This window comes from Camelus dromedarius, chromosome 8 (genome assembly GCF_036321535.1).
Source record: "Camelus dromedarius isolate mCamDro1 chromosome 8, mCamDro1.pat, whole genome shotgun sequence".
Classification (NCBI taxonomy): Eukaryota; Metazoa; Chordata; class Mammalia; order Artiodactyla; family Camelidae; genus Camelus; species Camelus dromedarius.
The window spans coordinates 54673629-54688908 of record NC_087443.1 but is presented as its reverse complement, the minus strand read 5'-3'; the positions used below and the strand labels follow the sequence as shown (position 1 = coordinate 54688908).

Below are 15280 nucleotides of genomic sequence, written 5' to 3'. Positions count from 1 at the left end.
AGATATATCTAGCTACTGACTTCAAAACACCAGTATAGCAATATCTTGTCAGAGAATGTGAGCAAGGTCAGGTGTCCTAAAATTTATCTGCCTAAGTGTTTCACTTGGAAAATTAGGTATTGGCTAGATTTTGGGTAAGTGTATTAGATTTTAGATAACTCTGAACAGATCTTAATTTACATCCCCAAACCAAGCAATTGAAATAATCCTGTGCAGACTGAGGAAAACACTCGATCTAGCAGGAACAAGATTTTGATCCAGTATGCTAGCTACTGTATATGAGTCACATGTGGTTACTTAACTTTGGGTTGAAATTTTAAAATTCACCTCCTCAGTCACATAAGCCACATTTCAAGTGTGCAGTTGCCAAACATAGCCTGTGGCTGCCATTTTGAACAGTGCAGATATAGAACATTTCCCATACTGCAGAAAGTTCTATTGAACAGTGCTGCTCTAGAGAATCAGAAGAGGCACACCACTCCTGGGAAAAACCGAAACTTTCTAAAGAGGGCTACAAAAAGTGACAATTTATAATAGCAAAAAATGTCTTCTTCCCCATCCCCTGGCTATTTTTTAAATTAAAAAAAATTCTCAACATTAAAATTCAAGGAGCTGAATCTTTCTAATGTTTCCTCCAAAATACTATAGCTAGATGAGACTTTTTTAAAGGTATGTGACCTTCGGTGTATTTTCCTCCCTGAGACTATTGTGCTTCTTTAGAAAGGATTCTCACCGTTAGACTCCGGGATGAAAAAGATATGCAAGTCTAGTTCCAGGCTCTGGGATTTCCCTCCATCAAGGAAGGATTCAGTCCACTGGGCCGCGAAGTCTGCGCTTGCACCCCTGGGCCTTCGGCTGAACTCCTACTGCCACTTAGCGGAGAAGAGAGGCATGGGCTCTTTCACCAATTTGGCGGTTGCCAAGCGACAGAGGTTCTGCCAGGCCGGAGGAGGAGGGCGCGGACTGAAAGATGCTGAGGGATCTGTAACAACATCGCCTTCTATTGGCTGAAGAGCTCCCAGCCGTCGTCATGAGCCAATGAGCAGACGCATACGGATGACGTCAGACGCCATACGCCTCCTCCCACCCACGCTCTAGCGACGCGTCTGGCGACCGCCTAAACTCACCTCTGACCGATGCAGGTTCTCGACAGTCCCATGTGCAGCTCGCAGCTCGCGCTACTGCAGGTGTTCTTCCTAATGGTGCCCCCGGGCGTCCGGCCTCAGCCATCTTTCTCCCCGTCTGGGGCAGTGCCCACTCCTTCAGACCTGGGGCCAGGGACGCAGGTCGGGACCCTTCAGTCATTCTCCGAGGGCACTGAAACTCCCTGGGCAGTGCCTGGGATCTCTACAGTGGGCCCTACTGTCGTGACCACCTCGGCGCCTGGGAATAGGACCGTGGACCTTTTCCCAGGTGAGGGGAGGGGATGTGGGAGTGGAAACTACTGACTTAGATCCAAAATTCTGTGAACAAAGTGACTTGCCACAAAGTAAGTAAAGGGTCTGTCGGGAGAGGAGGAATTAACACTTGGAAGAGTGTGGGGATCCTCATCCTGTTCGCTCTGCTTTATGTTGTACTTTCATAGTCTTACCGATCTGTGTCTGTGACTTGACACCTGGTGCCTGCGATATTAATTGCTGCTGCGACAGGGATTGCTATTTTCTCCATCCGAGGACGGTTTTCTCCTTTTGCCTTCCAGGCAGCGTGAGGTGAGCTTCGATGCTCGGGTTGAACCTCGAAGGGAATTGGGGCCCTAGAATAACATTTGGACGTAGGAAGAGTTAGCCTTCGTGCCTCCCACCCCCAGTTCCACTCCTTGAAGTGGAACTATCTTGGTTTTCACCAGGAGCACACTTCTTCAAATTCTCTAGAACAGGGCTGTCCAATAGAATCGGACCTTGGTGTTGTCCAGTGGCTGCCCAAGGAGTCCTCTCTTTGGCATCCGACTAACTTCCCTGGGGCACCTTCTTGGGACCTAACCATCCTTCTAAATGTATCTATTCTCCCTCCTATTTCCTCACAGGTCTTCGCATTGGGTGTGTGTGGACAACTCTCTTATCTTCAGGAGTAATTCCCCATTTCCTTCAAGGGTTTTCATGGATTCAAATGGAATTAGGCAGTTTTGTGTCCATGTGAACAACTGTGAGTAGAAATATGTTGGCTGTCCTTATTGCCTAACACTTACCGAGAATTGGCTTTGCTTCTGGCCTTTTTTTTTTCTTTTCTGATTTTTAAACTCTTTTTTCCCCTGTGAATCTCTATCATCCTCCCTCCCCTACCTTTCCCACTGCGCCCTTTTTCTTTCTCTTATTAGTGAACATTGGCAATCTCTTATGCCCTATTGGCTATGATTCAGAAAACTCATACAGAACTCTAATTTCAGTCACCCCTCTCAGCTCAGATAATTACAGATAGACTATATCCCCCACTTGCTACAATCTCATGAAAGCACTCACTGAATCCCCCCAGTGCCTGACATAGGTGGTACCAAGTCATACTTGAATGAATGACTTTGACAGATGAGTCTGTATCAACCTTATTTTTATTTCATGAGGCAACAGCATAAGGAAAGAGCATTAGTCTTGGGTCTCAGCCCTCTATTTATTTACTGGGTGCACAATCTTGGATAGATCATATAGCATTTCCAGGCTTATTTCTCAACTGCAAAATGAGAAATAGTATCAGTAGCCCTGAATATGAAAGTGCTCTATAACTGTAGAGTGCAATAAAAATGAAAGAGAGTTATTAAGATTTTTAAATAGACTTAGAAATTTACTAGTGATGACTTTAACATTTCTAAAGATGTACATCTAATACATTTTAAAATTTATTATCTAAGAAGCAAAATAATGGTCTTACACAAAGTAGATTTAAATGTCCTTTACAGCTTATCCTGATTGCATCTGCCTATTAGAAAATAAATTGCAAAACTATATTTGTTTCAGAAAATAACCAATTTTCGGTTTGGGGGGACTTGAATTTGGAAGCAGTTATCAGGAGCCTTACAGGTTGTGAGAAGGTAAAAGGAGCAAGGCAAATGCTCCATTTTAAAATAAGGCTGCGGCTGCCCCATTCTTTCCAAATCTCCCAGTGCCTTCTAGTTCTAGCCTATGAACATGCTCCAGGGATATCGCAGTAGCATCCAGCTGATGCTCCCTGCTTCTAATCCTCCTCCTCCCACGCCGTACTGCACGCTGTTTCCAGACCAGTGTTTCTGAACTTTCTTTGCCTAACCACTCCTGAGAAACCATCCCTTAGAACTTACAGGATACTTTGAATTGTTGTCACCTTATAAGAACATCATATCTCCTCAGGTAAATTGTCAGCACATGGAAAGAACGGAACATATCTTTGCCCACAGTAAGGGACATTATTCGTCAAAGGCTACGCAACATGATAGAGTCAGAAAAACCCTACTCCAGGAATCAGGAGATCTGTGATTTACTCCTTGCTCTACCAGATGGCTCTGTGGCCTTTTGCAACAGATCCGAATTTTCTAATGGGAATGCGTTAGATGGTCTTCTGCATCTGAAATTGTGTTAGTCTAAGTCAAAATACCATTAAGTTCTGTTGGGTGTAATATATCATATATGATGGTAGAAATTTTAGGCAAAAATTCTATTTATCCTTAGCCTATTCTCATCTGCATTATCACTGCTTACCATCACTACCACCAATATCCCTGCACTAAAGTGGGAGACAAAATATTAACTTCCTCTTATTCTTTTAAGCCATTAAGAAATACCCAGAAGGGTATTCGCCATCTCAATTTATCTTCTTTCTTTGCTTAACTTGAACTTTTCTTTCATTTATAAAGATAGAAATCACTAATTATATTTTTAATGAGATGAGTATTTCTTCAATGTGGTTTTCAGGATATGAGTTCTGAAGGTTATATTAAACAGCTCCTGAAAGCTTCAAAATTTGAAGACTTTGGATCAGAGATAGAAGAAGGTGGTCTGCAGACCAGCAGCATTAGCATCACCTTTTCCAGAGCAAGGATTTTCAGCCTCTAATATGCACACATATTATTACCTGGAGGTCTTGTTAACATGCACATTCTGACTCAGTAGGTCTGGAGAGTGGCTTAATATTCTGAGTTTGTAATAACCTCTCCAGTGATGCTTGGTCTGCTAGTCTGTGCACCACATTTTGAGTAACAAAGATTTAGGAAATACACTGAAAGAGAGCAGTCTGAAAGGCCCCAGAATTGAGAATTATCTTCATTTCACGTTCCATCAGAAAGCTGAAAGTCAAGATTAAGACTTTGTGGTTGCAGAGGATAAAGGTCAAGCTTATGTAATGTGGCATCTTCATTAACATTCAGTGATGCAGGTCTTTATTCCCTTTTGAATCTGTCCAAATGACAATAATTATAAAGAATGAAAGGCACTAGTATGGGCCGTGTTTTTGCTTTGTGGTAAAGCAGAGTGTTGTCCATCACAGGCCACTCTCTGGGCAGGGGACAATGCCAGAGGCCTTTTCCTACCACTCTTTCCTGGTTCTAAAGTGCCATAAGGAGATGGCTGCAGGAGCTTGGACAGATTTATACATTGCTGTAATAGGAATTACAGAATTCTTGCAGAAAATACTCTTTGTGGGTATTTGAAATCTTGAATGTAGAAATTATAAAGTGAAAGGAACAAAATATGACAAATTCATATACTTGAGAGTTGGTACTTATTATGAGGACTGGTCAGTTGAATTTTTGAGGAAACTGGAAGACTTGGAAAAGACAAATATTGTCTCCAACTCTGCCGTGTTCCTGTGGAAACAGTACCATTTTGTTGTACTTGAGACTCATCTGGTATGGGGCAAATGTGAGCATTATTGAGACTCCTATTTTTATCACAAATTGCTACTCGTACACATTCCTGGCATCAGAGACTTGGAACTGACTGATCTTAATACTAAAACAATAATTCAATTAACAGATTACAAATCAATTATAAGGTGATAGAAATCATAATCATTATTAACTTTCAAGATGGAGTATTGGGAACCTTCTGGGAAAATGTTCTATAACTTAATCTGAGTGGTAGTAATAAGAGTACTAAGAGTAATAAGAGTAAATGTTTAAAAATTCTTTGAATTTATGCTTAAGATTAGTGCATTTGCATACTGGGTATATTTTATGCTTCAATAAAAGTGTTTTTAAAGATTAGTTTCTTGGTGTGCCGGATATTTAAAAATGAATGATTTTCTTTTATCTAAACCCCTTTTCTTTTTAAAAATATTTTAGCAAAATTAAACTATTTCCAGAAGCTGCAAACGGTCGATGCAACCAACTTCCAGGCCCTGGCTACAGAGTTTGGAGGTGAATCATTCACTTCAACATTCCAAACCCAGTTGCCACCACCTTTTTACAGGGTGAGCCTAGGGGCGGGGGAGGAATTGTTTGGTTTGGTGTTTCCCCTCATGCTGACAGTTGACCAGGTATCTTTAAGGTACTCACCTGCAAATAAGTAAGCCATTGTCAGCTTTTTTGGAGTATTTGCAGTATTGTCCACGTTAAAAAGCTATTGAGTTAACTTTTGTTTCTACTTTTTCTTTCCTGGTGGAGTTCAGTCCATTCTCACTGTAAATAATTTTCTGCTCTGCTTTGTTTAGGCTGGGGACCCCATTCTGACATACTTCCCCCAGTGGTCTGTAATGGGTTTGCTAAGGCAGCCTTCAGGAGTCGGAGCTGGGGGACTCTGTGCTGAGAGCAATCCTGCAGGTGAGTCCAGAGCACAAGTGCCAGCCTTTTTGTTCAGTTTGAAATAGGCTTTCTCATTTACCACTCCCTTAATTCTAAGGTTTCTTGGAGAGTAAAAGTACAACCTGTGCTCGTTTCTTCAAGAATCTGGCAGATAGCTGTACCTTGGATCCTGCCCTCGATGCTGCCTCTTACTATAACTTCACAGTCTTGAAGGTGGGTGTCCCTTCTCTCCCCACAGTCACTACTGTGTGCTTAAATTCATCATGCTTGCCACTCTTGGACTGTGGGAAGAGCACTGAACTGGAAGTCACAATGCGCAAGAGCTTCATGAAAGGTAGAGGGCCTGGAACTCTGTCATCTGAAGAAAGATGAAAGAATTAGGGGTAGATAGCCAGGATAAGAGATTCTCACCCTCCTGCCTAATGGAACTGGCTAGGGAAGGTAGGAGGAGGTGACATCTTACTGTTTCACCAAAACTTCGCTTTTGTGGTTTGTTAGAGCTCTGCTCTGAGTGGTTGAGCATCGCAGTCCATCCAGCCTCCCTTCAGCCCTCCTCCTGGCATTTTAGTCTAAGGAAGAGTCAGGTAGAAAAGAGGAAGTGAGCCATTCAAATATGTTGATTCCCGACCCCCACCCCCTCACCACCAGTACGTGAACCCACAGGCTCCTGGAGATTTTCTGTAAGACATATGCACATTCATGACCCTGCTGTTCTCTTACGCTAGGTTCCAAGAGGTGTGAGTGATCCACAGAATACAAAGGTATGATTGTTTATTGAAGGTTTATCAGGAAAAAGGAAAGAGAATATTTGGTCCCTTTGCATCTGAGGCAATTTCACTCTAGATTGTAATGGTGAAAGAGAATGTGTGTGTGTGATGTATCAAACTGTTCAAGTAGAATCTAAAACAATGTTTTCCCATGTGTGTTCTATATAATTAATAAGCACCCTATGAATTAAGAATTGATAAGGTATTAGGTAAGTTTGAGAAACATTGTGTTAAATGAAGCTAAACGCTGTATTTGAGGTGGCCTTCTTAGAGTCTTTAACATTTATTGCTAGAGGGCCTTATTAATCTCCAAGAGAGGAAGTGTCAGATATAGTATTTCTAAAACTTATTTGACCATGGAACCTTTATTTTATATCTAATAGAAGTAATATTCCAAAAAATACGTTTTGAGAAGTGCTGAATTAGAATGACTTTTGAACTTAAGTTGTATGTAGACTGGCAACAGACAGAGAGAGGACGGTGATGGTCAAGAAGGAAAAGTATTCATTTCAGCATGCTATGCGGGTAGAAGAGAAAGTGCTGCTTTCAATTTTGATTGATTTCCCTCTTTCCCTTCTAGTTTCAGGTGCCTGTAACACTTGTCTCACAGGCTGGCTCTCCTCTCTTGGCTGGAAACACCTGTCAGAATGTTGTTTCCCAGGTAGGGACACTGACCTCAGATTCTGGACTAATGTATGTTGATTGGCATTACCAGAGATGCTCCATCTTCCATTAAGTACCAGAGCAGCCCCACATGAATTTTTGTGCATTACCCGAAACTTAACACATCAAAAACTGAGCCCACCACCTTCCTCCCTACTGTGTTTCAGTTATTTCCATTGCTATTGTCCTCCAGCATTTCACATCTACAACATTAAGATTATTTCTGACTACTCTTGGTTTGCCCATGTACAGTCTGTTACGGTTTTTACTGATCGCAGTTTCTTTTGTTGACAAAGTCAGTATCATCTGAAAATCTGAAATAGACTAGTCAGCTTCTTTTCCTCTACTCTCTCTCTTCTAATCAACCTACAAAAGTAAGAATTATCATAATAGCATCATTTTAAAACTATGCTCAGAAATCTAAGGTTACCGTCACTTGTTTATGACATCCATCTCCAGCCACTATCTTTATTCAGCCTCAGACACTGTGACAGCCCAGTAAACCGGGTTTCCATTCCATGCTCACCTCTGCCTCTGCTTCTGCTCACCTCTGTACACAATCAAAACTTATTTTTCTTCCCTTTCAACTCTTACCGTAAACTCACCTGTCCCATGAACTCTTTCAAGAGCTCACTCTAATCTCTTTTTTCATGTGGAGATATAATATGAAGTCAACTTTATCTTTTCATGGTATTTTTAAGATTACTTTTTAGTCTCCCTCATCCAGTTATTTTTTTAAATTGAGATATAATTGATGTATAGCATTGTATTAGTATTAGGTGTACAACATACTGATTTAATGTATGTATGTACTGTGAAATGAATGAGTTTAGTTAACATTCATCACCACATATAATCACAATTTTTTTCTTACCGTAAAACTTTTATGATCTGTTCTCTTAGCAACTTGCAAATATATAATGCAATATTGTTAACTACAGTCACTGTGCTGTACCCTCATTCAGTTATAGTAAAACCCTTCAAGACAGAAGATCTTCTGCCCTAAACATAGTTGGCCCACTAAATAATTTTAATAATTGATTCTACGTTTGTATTTCAGGTCATCTATGAGATAGAGACTAATGGGACTTTTGGAATCCAGAAAGTCTCCGTCAGTTTTGGACAAACAAACCTGACTGTCAAGCCAGGCACTTCCTTACAGCAACACTTCATCATTCGCTACAGGGTTAGGTCCCTTCTATAGGGAATGGAGAGGGAAAGATATATATTTCTTTGCTTCTCTAACACATGCGAGAGAGAATAAGAACATGAAGGCCTAGTTCAATCTGTCAAATAAAGCTTTGACATTTAATATTCCATAATTTAACTACAGGTGATAAGGATTCAACAATGTTTATTCATTAACATGTTCTCTGAGTCTCTGGTCCCCAACAAAGCAGGACTACAATCACAAATCCAAATTCTTTTTTTTAAATGGTCATTTTAAATCATAAACTCAGCTAACATCCTGCAGAAATTATCTAGCTTTTTTTCACCTTTCTGGGCATTCAGTGTTTCATTCATTTCCAACTTAATCCACGTTTCCAGTCTCAATTGCTACCTTTTGACTTTTACTTATTTCTTTCTGAACCCAGCAGAGTCCAGATTCTTCTCAACTCTACCCTTAAGTGATTAACCAAATCCCATGTCTCTCAGAGTTCATCTCTGGAACATCTGTAGTTAATTAAAATATTATTTCTAAATTACATTTAAATTCCTCTAGTTCAGCCAGCCTGAACATAGCCATAAATTAATAGTAATTTTTGAGAAACAGGACTGAGAGATTATTGATAGATCTTTAGTTATAATCCTTAGTAGAAGTAGCATACAGTGAATTTCAATGTTCAGATCCTCAGGATTTATTTTAGTGAATAAAAAAAAGTAAAAGACACTGGAGTAGAAATTTCTGCAAAATGCTGTGTAAGGAAGCCAAATTGTTCATTGCAGCTAGCCTATAGCACTGCCTTAAGGGTGGGTATGAAGCCACACAGTGGAAGGTGGGAGAGTGTGCCTTTCTCCATAATTGACTTTTCTTCACTCTTTCTGCAGGCTTCTCAACAGAGTGCAGCTGCTTCTGTTACTGGTCCTAGAAGTGGGAATCCTGGCTATATTGTTGGGAAGCCACTCTTGGCTCTAACTGGTGATAAAAGACACTCGGTATCTTTTTGGATCTGTGTGGCCTCTTACGGCCTAATGAGAAAAGCTTTAGCTACTGACCTTGGATTTTCCAATTCTGAGGTTCCCCGTTTTTTAGTTATTTAGGACTTCCTTTACCAAACCATTAAGGTATTATGTTCTCAAATATTGATGCTACCAAAGACTTTAGAACTTGTGTTAGACTAGCTAAGGATGAGGATCCTCACTGACTTACTTGTTTTAATGAAATATTTATATGCTGGTGCGTGGTCATCCATTTTTGGAAAAACCATAATTGTCTCTATTTTTTAATTGCTAGAGGAAAAAAATTTGTGACTTGAATAAGATGATATTAATAAAGTATAGTGTTAAGGAAACAATAAGACCATAAAATTGCCAATCTGCCTACTTTTTTTCTGTTACAATCTCCTTGACCATTGCTTTCTCAGATGACCCTCTTACAGAGTCAGGGTGATGGAACTTGCTCTGTTAAGAGACACGAAGTACAGTTTGGAGTGAATGCAATATCTGGATGCAAGCTCAGGTAATTCTTTGTTTCCACATCATTTCCACAATTTTGTCTCTGTCTGTAGGGAATACATTGATGTGGCAACTTTTATATTGTGAATCAGAATTCAGAGAATGCTACTTAGGAATAGTCTTTAAATAATATGAATATAGTTGAGAGTTTTTTGACAGTTTTTTATACCTACTAAGGACTATTTCCTCTAATTTATAATATCATTTCTAATGTTTGTATGTGTATACTAATATGGTTATATTGTTATATGAGCATTGATTGGACTCCAGCCTCCATGGTGTTTCATTTCAGGCTAAAAAGGGTGGACTGCAGCCACTTGCAGCAGGAGATTTATCATACTCTTCACGGAAGGCCCAGACCAGAGCACGTTGCCATCTTTGGTAACGCTGACCCAGCCCAGAAGGGAGCATGGACTAGGATCCTCAGCAGCAACTGCAGTGTTTCAGTAAGGAGAGAGACACACATTCTCACTGACACTCCCTTTCCTCTTTTGTTTATTAAAATTAAAACCAGCCCTGTTTCCTTAGATGATGTGGTTGTCATAGAAGAAAGATAGTGTGGTTGTCATAAAAGAATGTAAGAAATTGTGCCCATTTGAAGTCTTTTTTTTCCGGTTAGGTTTATACGTAAGGTACTTTCCTTATTTGAAGAAAAATTTGACCATAGGAAAACTAGAGTATGCTCTGTGGTTCAAAATCAACCTTACTCATGAGAGAAGAATAAACTAAATACACTTCATATGTATTTCAGATATTATCTTATATTCTTGAATATTTGGTCAGCGCAGATTCTTTGAGGTTGAAATTGTGTTCTTTCTGTTGTTATAAAAACTTACTTTTTTACATTTACATTTAGTAAAAATATATTAACAGGTTAAAAATTCAAACCATGTAGAATAATGTTAAATGAAAAGAACCTCAACACCCGCTGCCCCTGAAGAAACCTCATTTAGCTGTTTCTGTTTTTACTTTTTCTAGTAGCCTGCTACGTCAGTGCTCAGGAGGTGTATCTCTTAATTCCAGTCTAAGTAAAATGAGGGAATCTGTATGTGTCTAAGTAAAATAAAGTCTGTCTTCTTCCTCTTTTGCCTATTGCCTACCTCCTGGCTTTAATCAGTTGTACCTTTAAGTTTATTTCTTTTTATTTAAATTCAAATTGTTTATTTTTCTTAGTACATACTTTGCTCAGAATTCAAAAAGTACAAAATAAAACTCTCTCCCAGACACCTCTTCCCTTCCACAGAGGCAAACGAAGTTACTAGTTTTTCCTTCCAGAGATTTTGATGCTAACCCAAGTGAATACTCATATTCTTTTTTTTTAATTCAAATGCTACAATGTCATAAACAGTGCTCTGCACTTTGCTTTGTTGACTTGATCTTCAGAGTTTGTTCCCTATCAGTACATAATAAGCTTCCTCATTCTTTGCATAGTATAGTTGCATAGCATTCCATTATATGGATAAGCCTAATTTATTTAGCCAGTTTTATTGGTAAACATTCAAGTTATTTTCAGTCTTTTGCTATTATACACAGTGTAACGTTTTATAACCTGGTTCAAGCACCATTTCATACATGTGAAAATAAACCTGTATGATAAATCCTAGAAGTAGAACTGCTAGATCAACAGGTGCATGCATTTAAATTTTTAATAAATATTGCCAATTTATTCCCCATACAGATTGTACCAATTTACAGTCCCACCATCCACCTGTGAGACAGCTTGTTACCCCATACCCTCATCAGCACTGGGTTATCAAACTTTTAATCTTCGCTCATCTGATAAGTGAAAAATAGCATCCCACTGTAGTTTTATTTTTCTCTTACTTTGAGTAAGGTTGAATATCTTGACATATACGTGAACAATTTGTTTTCTTCACTATGATCTCTTTGTATCTCTTGCCCATTTTTATTGAATTACTGGTCTTATGACTTGTAGGAAATCTTTTGTGTATTTGAAAAATTGGGTCTTTTCTGTAGTATGATTTGTAGATATTTTTTTTTCCAGTTTGTCATTTGTCTTTTAACTTTGTTTATGGTTTTTATGCCATGCAGAAGTTGATTTTCATGTTGTGAAGTTTATCAATCTTTTTTTTTTCAATTTTTGAGTTTTAGTTCAGACTTTGAAGGACCTTTCTCCTTAGAGATTATTTTCAAAGTGCCCCTTTCCCTTTCTCAGCACTATATGACTTTATTCCTTGTATACTTGTATAACTTATAATCCTTCCTTTTAATGAGCTTGCAGGGATAAGTGGATACATGTACTTGATCCAGCCTTTGGACAACTGAAGTCAGATTGAAATCTCTTAGAACTCATACAGCCACATTGAGGGAGTGTGGTTTTAGATGATACATGGCTGAGTACAGAAAGGGGATGGTTAGTGACAAGGATTGAGATTATAGTGGAACTACTCTTTATTATTCTTAAACCTACTATTTACATTTTTAAATCACATTTTCAAAGAACATTTGATAACATAGAAAAATGTTCCTAATGTAGATTAAGTGAAAGAAAAAGTTTTTTTAAATACTTGGGACAAACACATGAAAGATATTCAACATCATTAGCTATTAGGGAAATGCAAAACCACAAGGAGATGCCACCTCATAACCACTGGGTCGGCTATAATTTAAAGATGAACAGTAACAAATGTTGGCAAGCATGTGGAGAAACTGGAACCCTCGGACATTGTTGATGGGACTGCAAAATGGTAGAGCCAGTTTGGAAAACAGTTTGACATTTCCATAATAAATTGAACATAAATTTGTCTGTCTTCCCCAATTCCTAGTTTAGACATGTTATTGCCCATGTCTGAGCCTTACTATAAAAAAAAAATGAAGTTAAAAAAGCACAGGCATATGTGAGGATAGTTTGTATGGGCTAAGTTATAGTAACCTCCTAATTTATGTCTTCACTTTCATCAATCCTTCCTGCATCTTGGAATTACTTCTTCTAGAGTCATAATCTAACCCTCAAATCTCCTTCCTTAGTCTTTCACTGTTCTTGTGTTGAAATACTTTGCTTCAGTCAAGTGGTCTGCTCAAGGCCAGTGCCTGACACATGCCTGGTACATAGGAGACACTCAGTAACTATCCTAATTAATCAGTGACTGCCCCTCAGTGGCATCTTGTGCTGCTGTAGTTGCATACCGTTTTATATGCCATATCTCTACCTAAACTTTCCTCTAAGCCACATTGCCTTCTCTGTTATTGTGTAATGTTTAAGATACAGTGGCTACTTAATGCATGGTAAATGACCATAGGCAATCATCAGCACTTGAAGCAGATCTTCTTTACCCTTCTGCAGGCTATGCGTTGTACTTCCTGCTGTGTCGTACCAGTTTCCCTGGAGATCCAGATATTGTGGGCCTATATAGGCCTCCAGTCCAACCCACAAGCTCATGTGTCAGGAGCCCGATTCCTGTACCAATGCCAGCCCATACAGGTAAGTCATGACTCATGAAGAACCACCAAGCCCTGCAAAGCCTAGATTGTCTTATCAGCCATTTGATGACCAGATAATTCTTTAACTTCTGAGAGCCAGTTTATGCTATCAGCCAATGTTTGGTTAGACTGAGCTGACACAATTAACTTTCAAGTCTATCCTCCCTGCCTGGTTACTGAAATTAGCATGTTTCCATGGTGAATACAATCTATATCCTTTTTTACCCCTGTGTTTTGTTTTGTTTTGTTTTGTTTAATTTCATGAGACTGGACTATAGTATAGGTTAGTTTCTTTTAAATTATTATACCGCAATTACTATACTGGTTGATTCAACCAGAGAAAAGACTTTCTATAATGGTATTCAGTATGATGGTCACATGTTTATTAGAGTTTCTGAACCTATTGATTGTTAAAGTTACTTCTGTGACTAGTTTGTAGTCATCAATTCTTGTTTGATTGTGCTCCAATAAAATAAATAATTTTAATATGTAGTAAACATATTCTTGATGTTTATGATGTGCCTAAGACAGCTTTAGCATCTGCCTTGGTTTTAGAACCTAACCTTTAGCTTTAGAGGTTCAAAAACAGAAATGATTAGGTCCTGGTAAACTGATTCATGTATAAACTGGTATGCCAGTTTATATTAAAACTAATTGAAATTATTACCTCTAAGTCATTGCATTTACATCCCAGAGAAGAAAGAAAGTAGAGACTACATTTCGGTCAGAAGTAAAATGTCTTTAGCTCCTCCCTCACAACAGAGTTGTCAAGCCTTAGCTCTTTATGCCTATAAATGTGTTAAAACTCAGGTTGCTAGAAACTGTGTTGATAAGAACATTCTATTCTCTCTGTGCTGGTTTACTGAATAAAATAGAACTCTTTCTGTAAGAGTCATTTAATCTGTTACAGATACTGCACTGAATCTATTGTTTTATTTTTATGAACTGTATCTTTATTTATGAATACCTGTGTAGTTTGGGAAGATACCTATAGAATTGTTCTTTTTATTCCCCTAAATCTCTGGCTCTTTTAGGCATGGAAGCTGCTCAGTGCCTCTTTCTTGTCTAGATATTTTTAATCATTATCTTTTTCTAGTATTTAGTAGAGGTTAGCTTTTCAGGCTAGTCTGTCCCCTCTACAAAATCACTCTTGCAGTCATTGACATCTAACTGTCCTAAGTGGTTGACAGTTGAAAATTTCAGCTGTCCTTCATTCATGCATAACTGAAGACACAGTATCTATTCCAATGATAGAGTAAAAATTAACTGTTGAGTTTATTGAGGGGTCATATGGCATATACAAAATCATGTACCTTAGAGTGATTTGAAGGATTTGCAAAGGTAATTTTGCCTATACAGAAATGTTCACTTTAAGGGCTGACTTGAGAAGCTCACTTCCATGAAAGATGCTATGCCCCTGTAAAAGTAAAAGGAGTTATGAAACACTGGTGTCATATCACAAAAAAAGTTAAGCAAGTGCAATTATTTCTTTCTATAATAGATAATTTTATTATCTGTATTGAAAGATTTTTTTTGTTTTACTTCTTCAATCTTGACTGGAAATTTTCTCCTGCAGTCACATAAACATACTCACTTTTTCTTTTTGCATTTATGCTGATTATTTGTCCTTAACTTTAAACCACTTCCCTTATCCACACAGGCTTGTCTTTTAAGACCTCCTGTGAAATTTCTTTCTCATCATAGCAAGAGCCTGTTCAAAGAAAGCTAGTGTACATATTCCAAAGCTTCTAAAATAAAAAGAAGAGTTACACTTGCTGAAGAAGGTGTATCTTCTGCAATTCTTCTCCCAACCCCACCAGCCACCCTTTGAAAGGTTGTAGTCGACATTGATCTGACCCACGCAATGTCAGTCAGCTTAGTGTGTCTAAGTATGTTTAAATTCCTCTCACTTTAAAAAGTGAAGGAGCAAAATTTTTGAAATGTTCCCAAGAACATACTACAAAATGGGGAAGATTTTAAGCAAAACACTGTATGACTTCCCTGTCTTCTTGTATGATAACAATAATAGCAA

At 38.5% G+C, this 15280-nt stretch overlaps 1 protein-coding gene across 3 annotated transcripts in view; it reads left to right on the top strand.

The window, feature by feature from the left end:
* Positions 1-1067: 1067 nt before the first annotated feature.
* The window catches only part of TCTN3 (tectonic family member 3), a 30021-nt gene continuing 15808 nt past the window's right edge, over positions 1068-15280 (top strand). The window contains exons 1-13 of one of the 3 annotated variants that reach the window (XM_010974362.3): positions 1068-1413; positions 1586-1709; positions 2024-2142; positions 5243-5370; positions 5611-5719; positions 5799-5914; positions 6427-6462; positions 7049-7129; positions 8192-8317; positions 9181-9288; positions 9717-9811; positions 10100-10253; positions 13112-13249. In XM_010974362.3, the coding sequence (XP_010972664.3) occupies positions 1137-1413; positions 1586-1709; positions 2024-2142; positions 5243-5370; positions 5611-5719; positions 5799-5914; positions 6427-6462; positions 7049-7129; positions 8192-8317; positions 9181-9288; positions 9717-9811; positions 10100-10253; positions 13112-13249 (1611 nt within the window). In that variant the 5' untranslated portion in view covers positions 1068-1136. Of the gene's footprint in view, positions 1490-1585; positions 1710-2023; positions 2143-5242; positions 5371-5610; positions 5720-5798; positions 5915-6426; positions 6463-7048; positions 7130-8191; positions 8318-9180; positions 9289-9716; positions 9812-10099; positions 10254-13111; positions 13250-15280 lie in introns of all 3 variants that reach the window. The other 2 variants (XM_010974364.3, XM_010974363.3) reach the window with 2 other exon arrangements.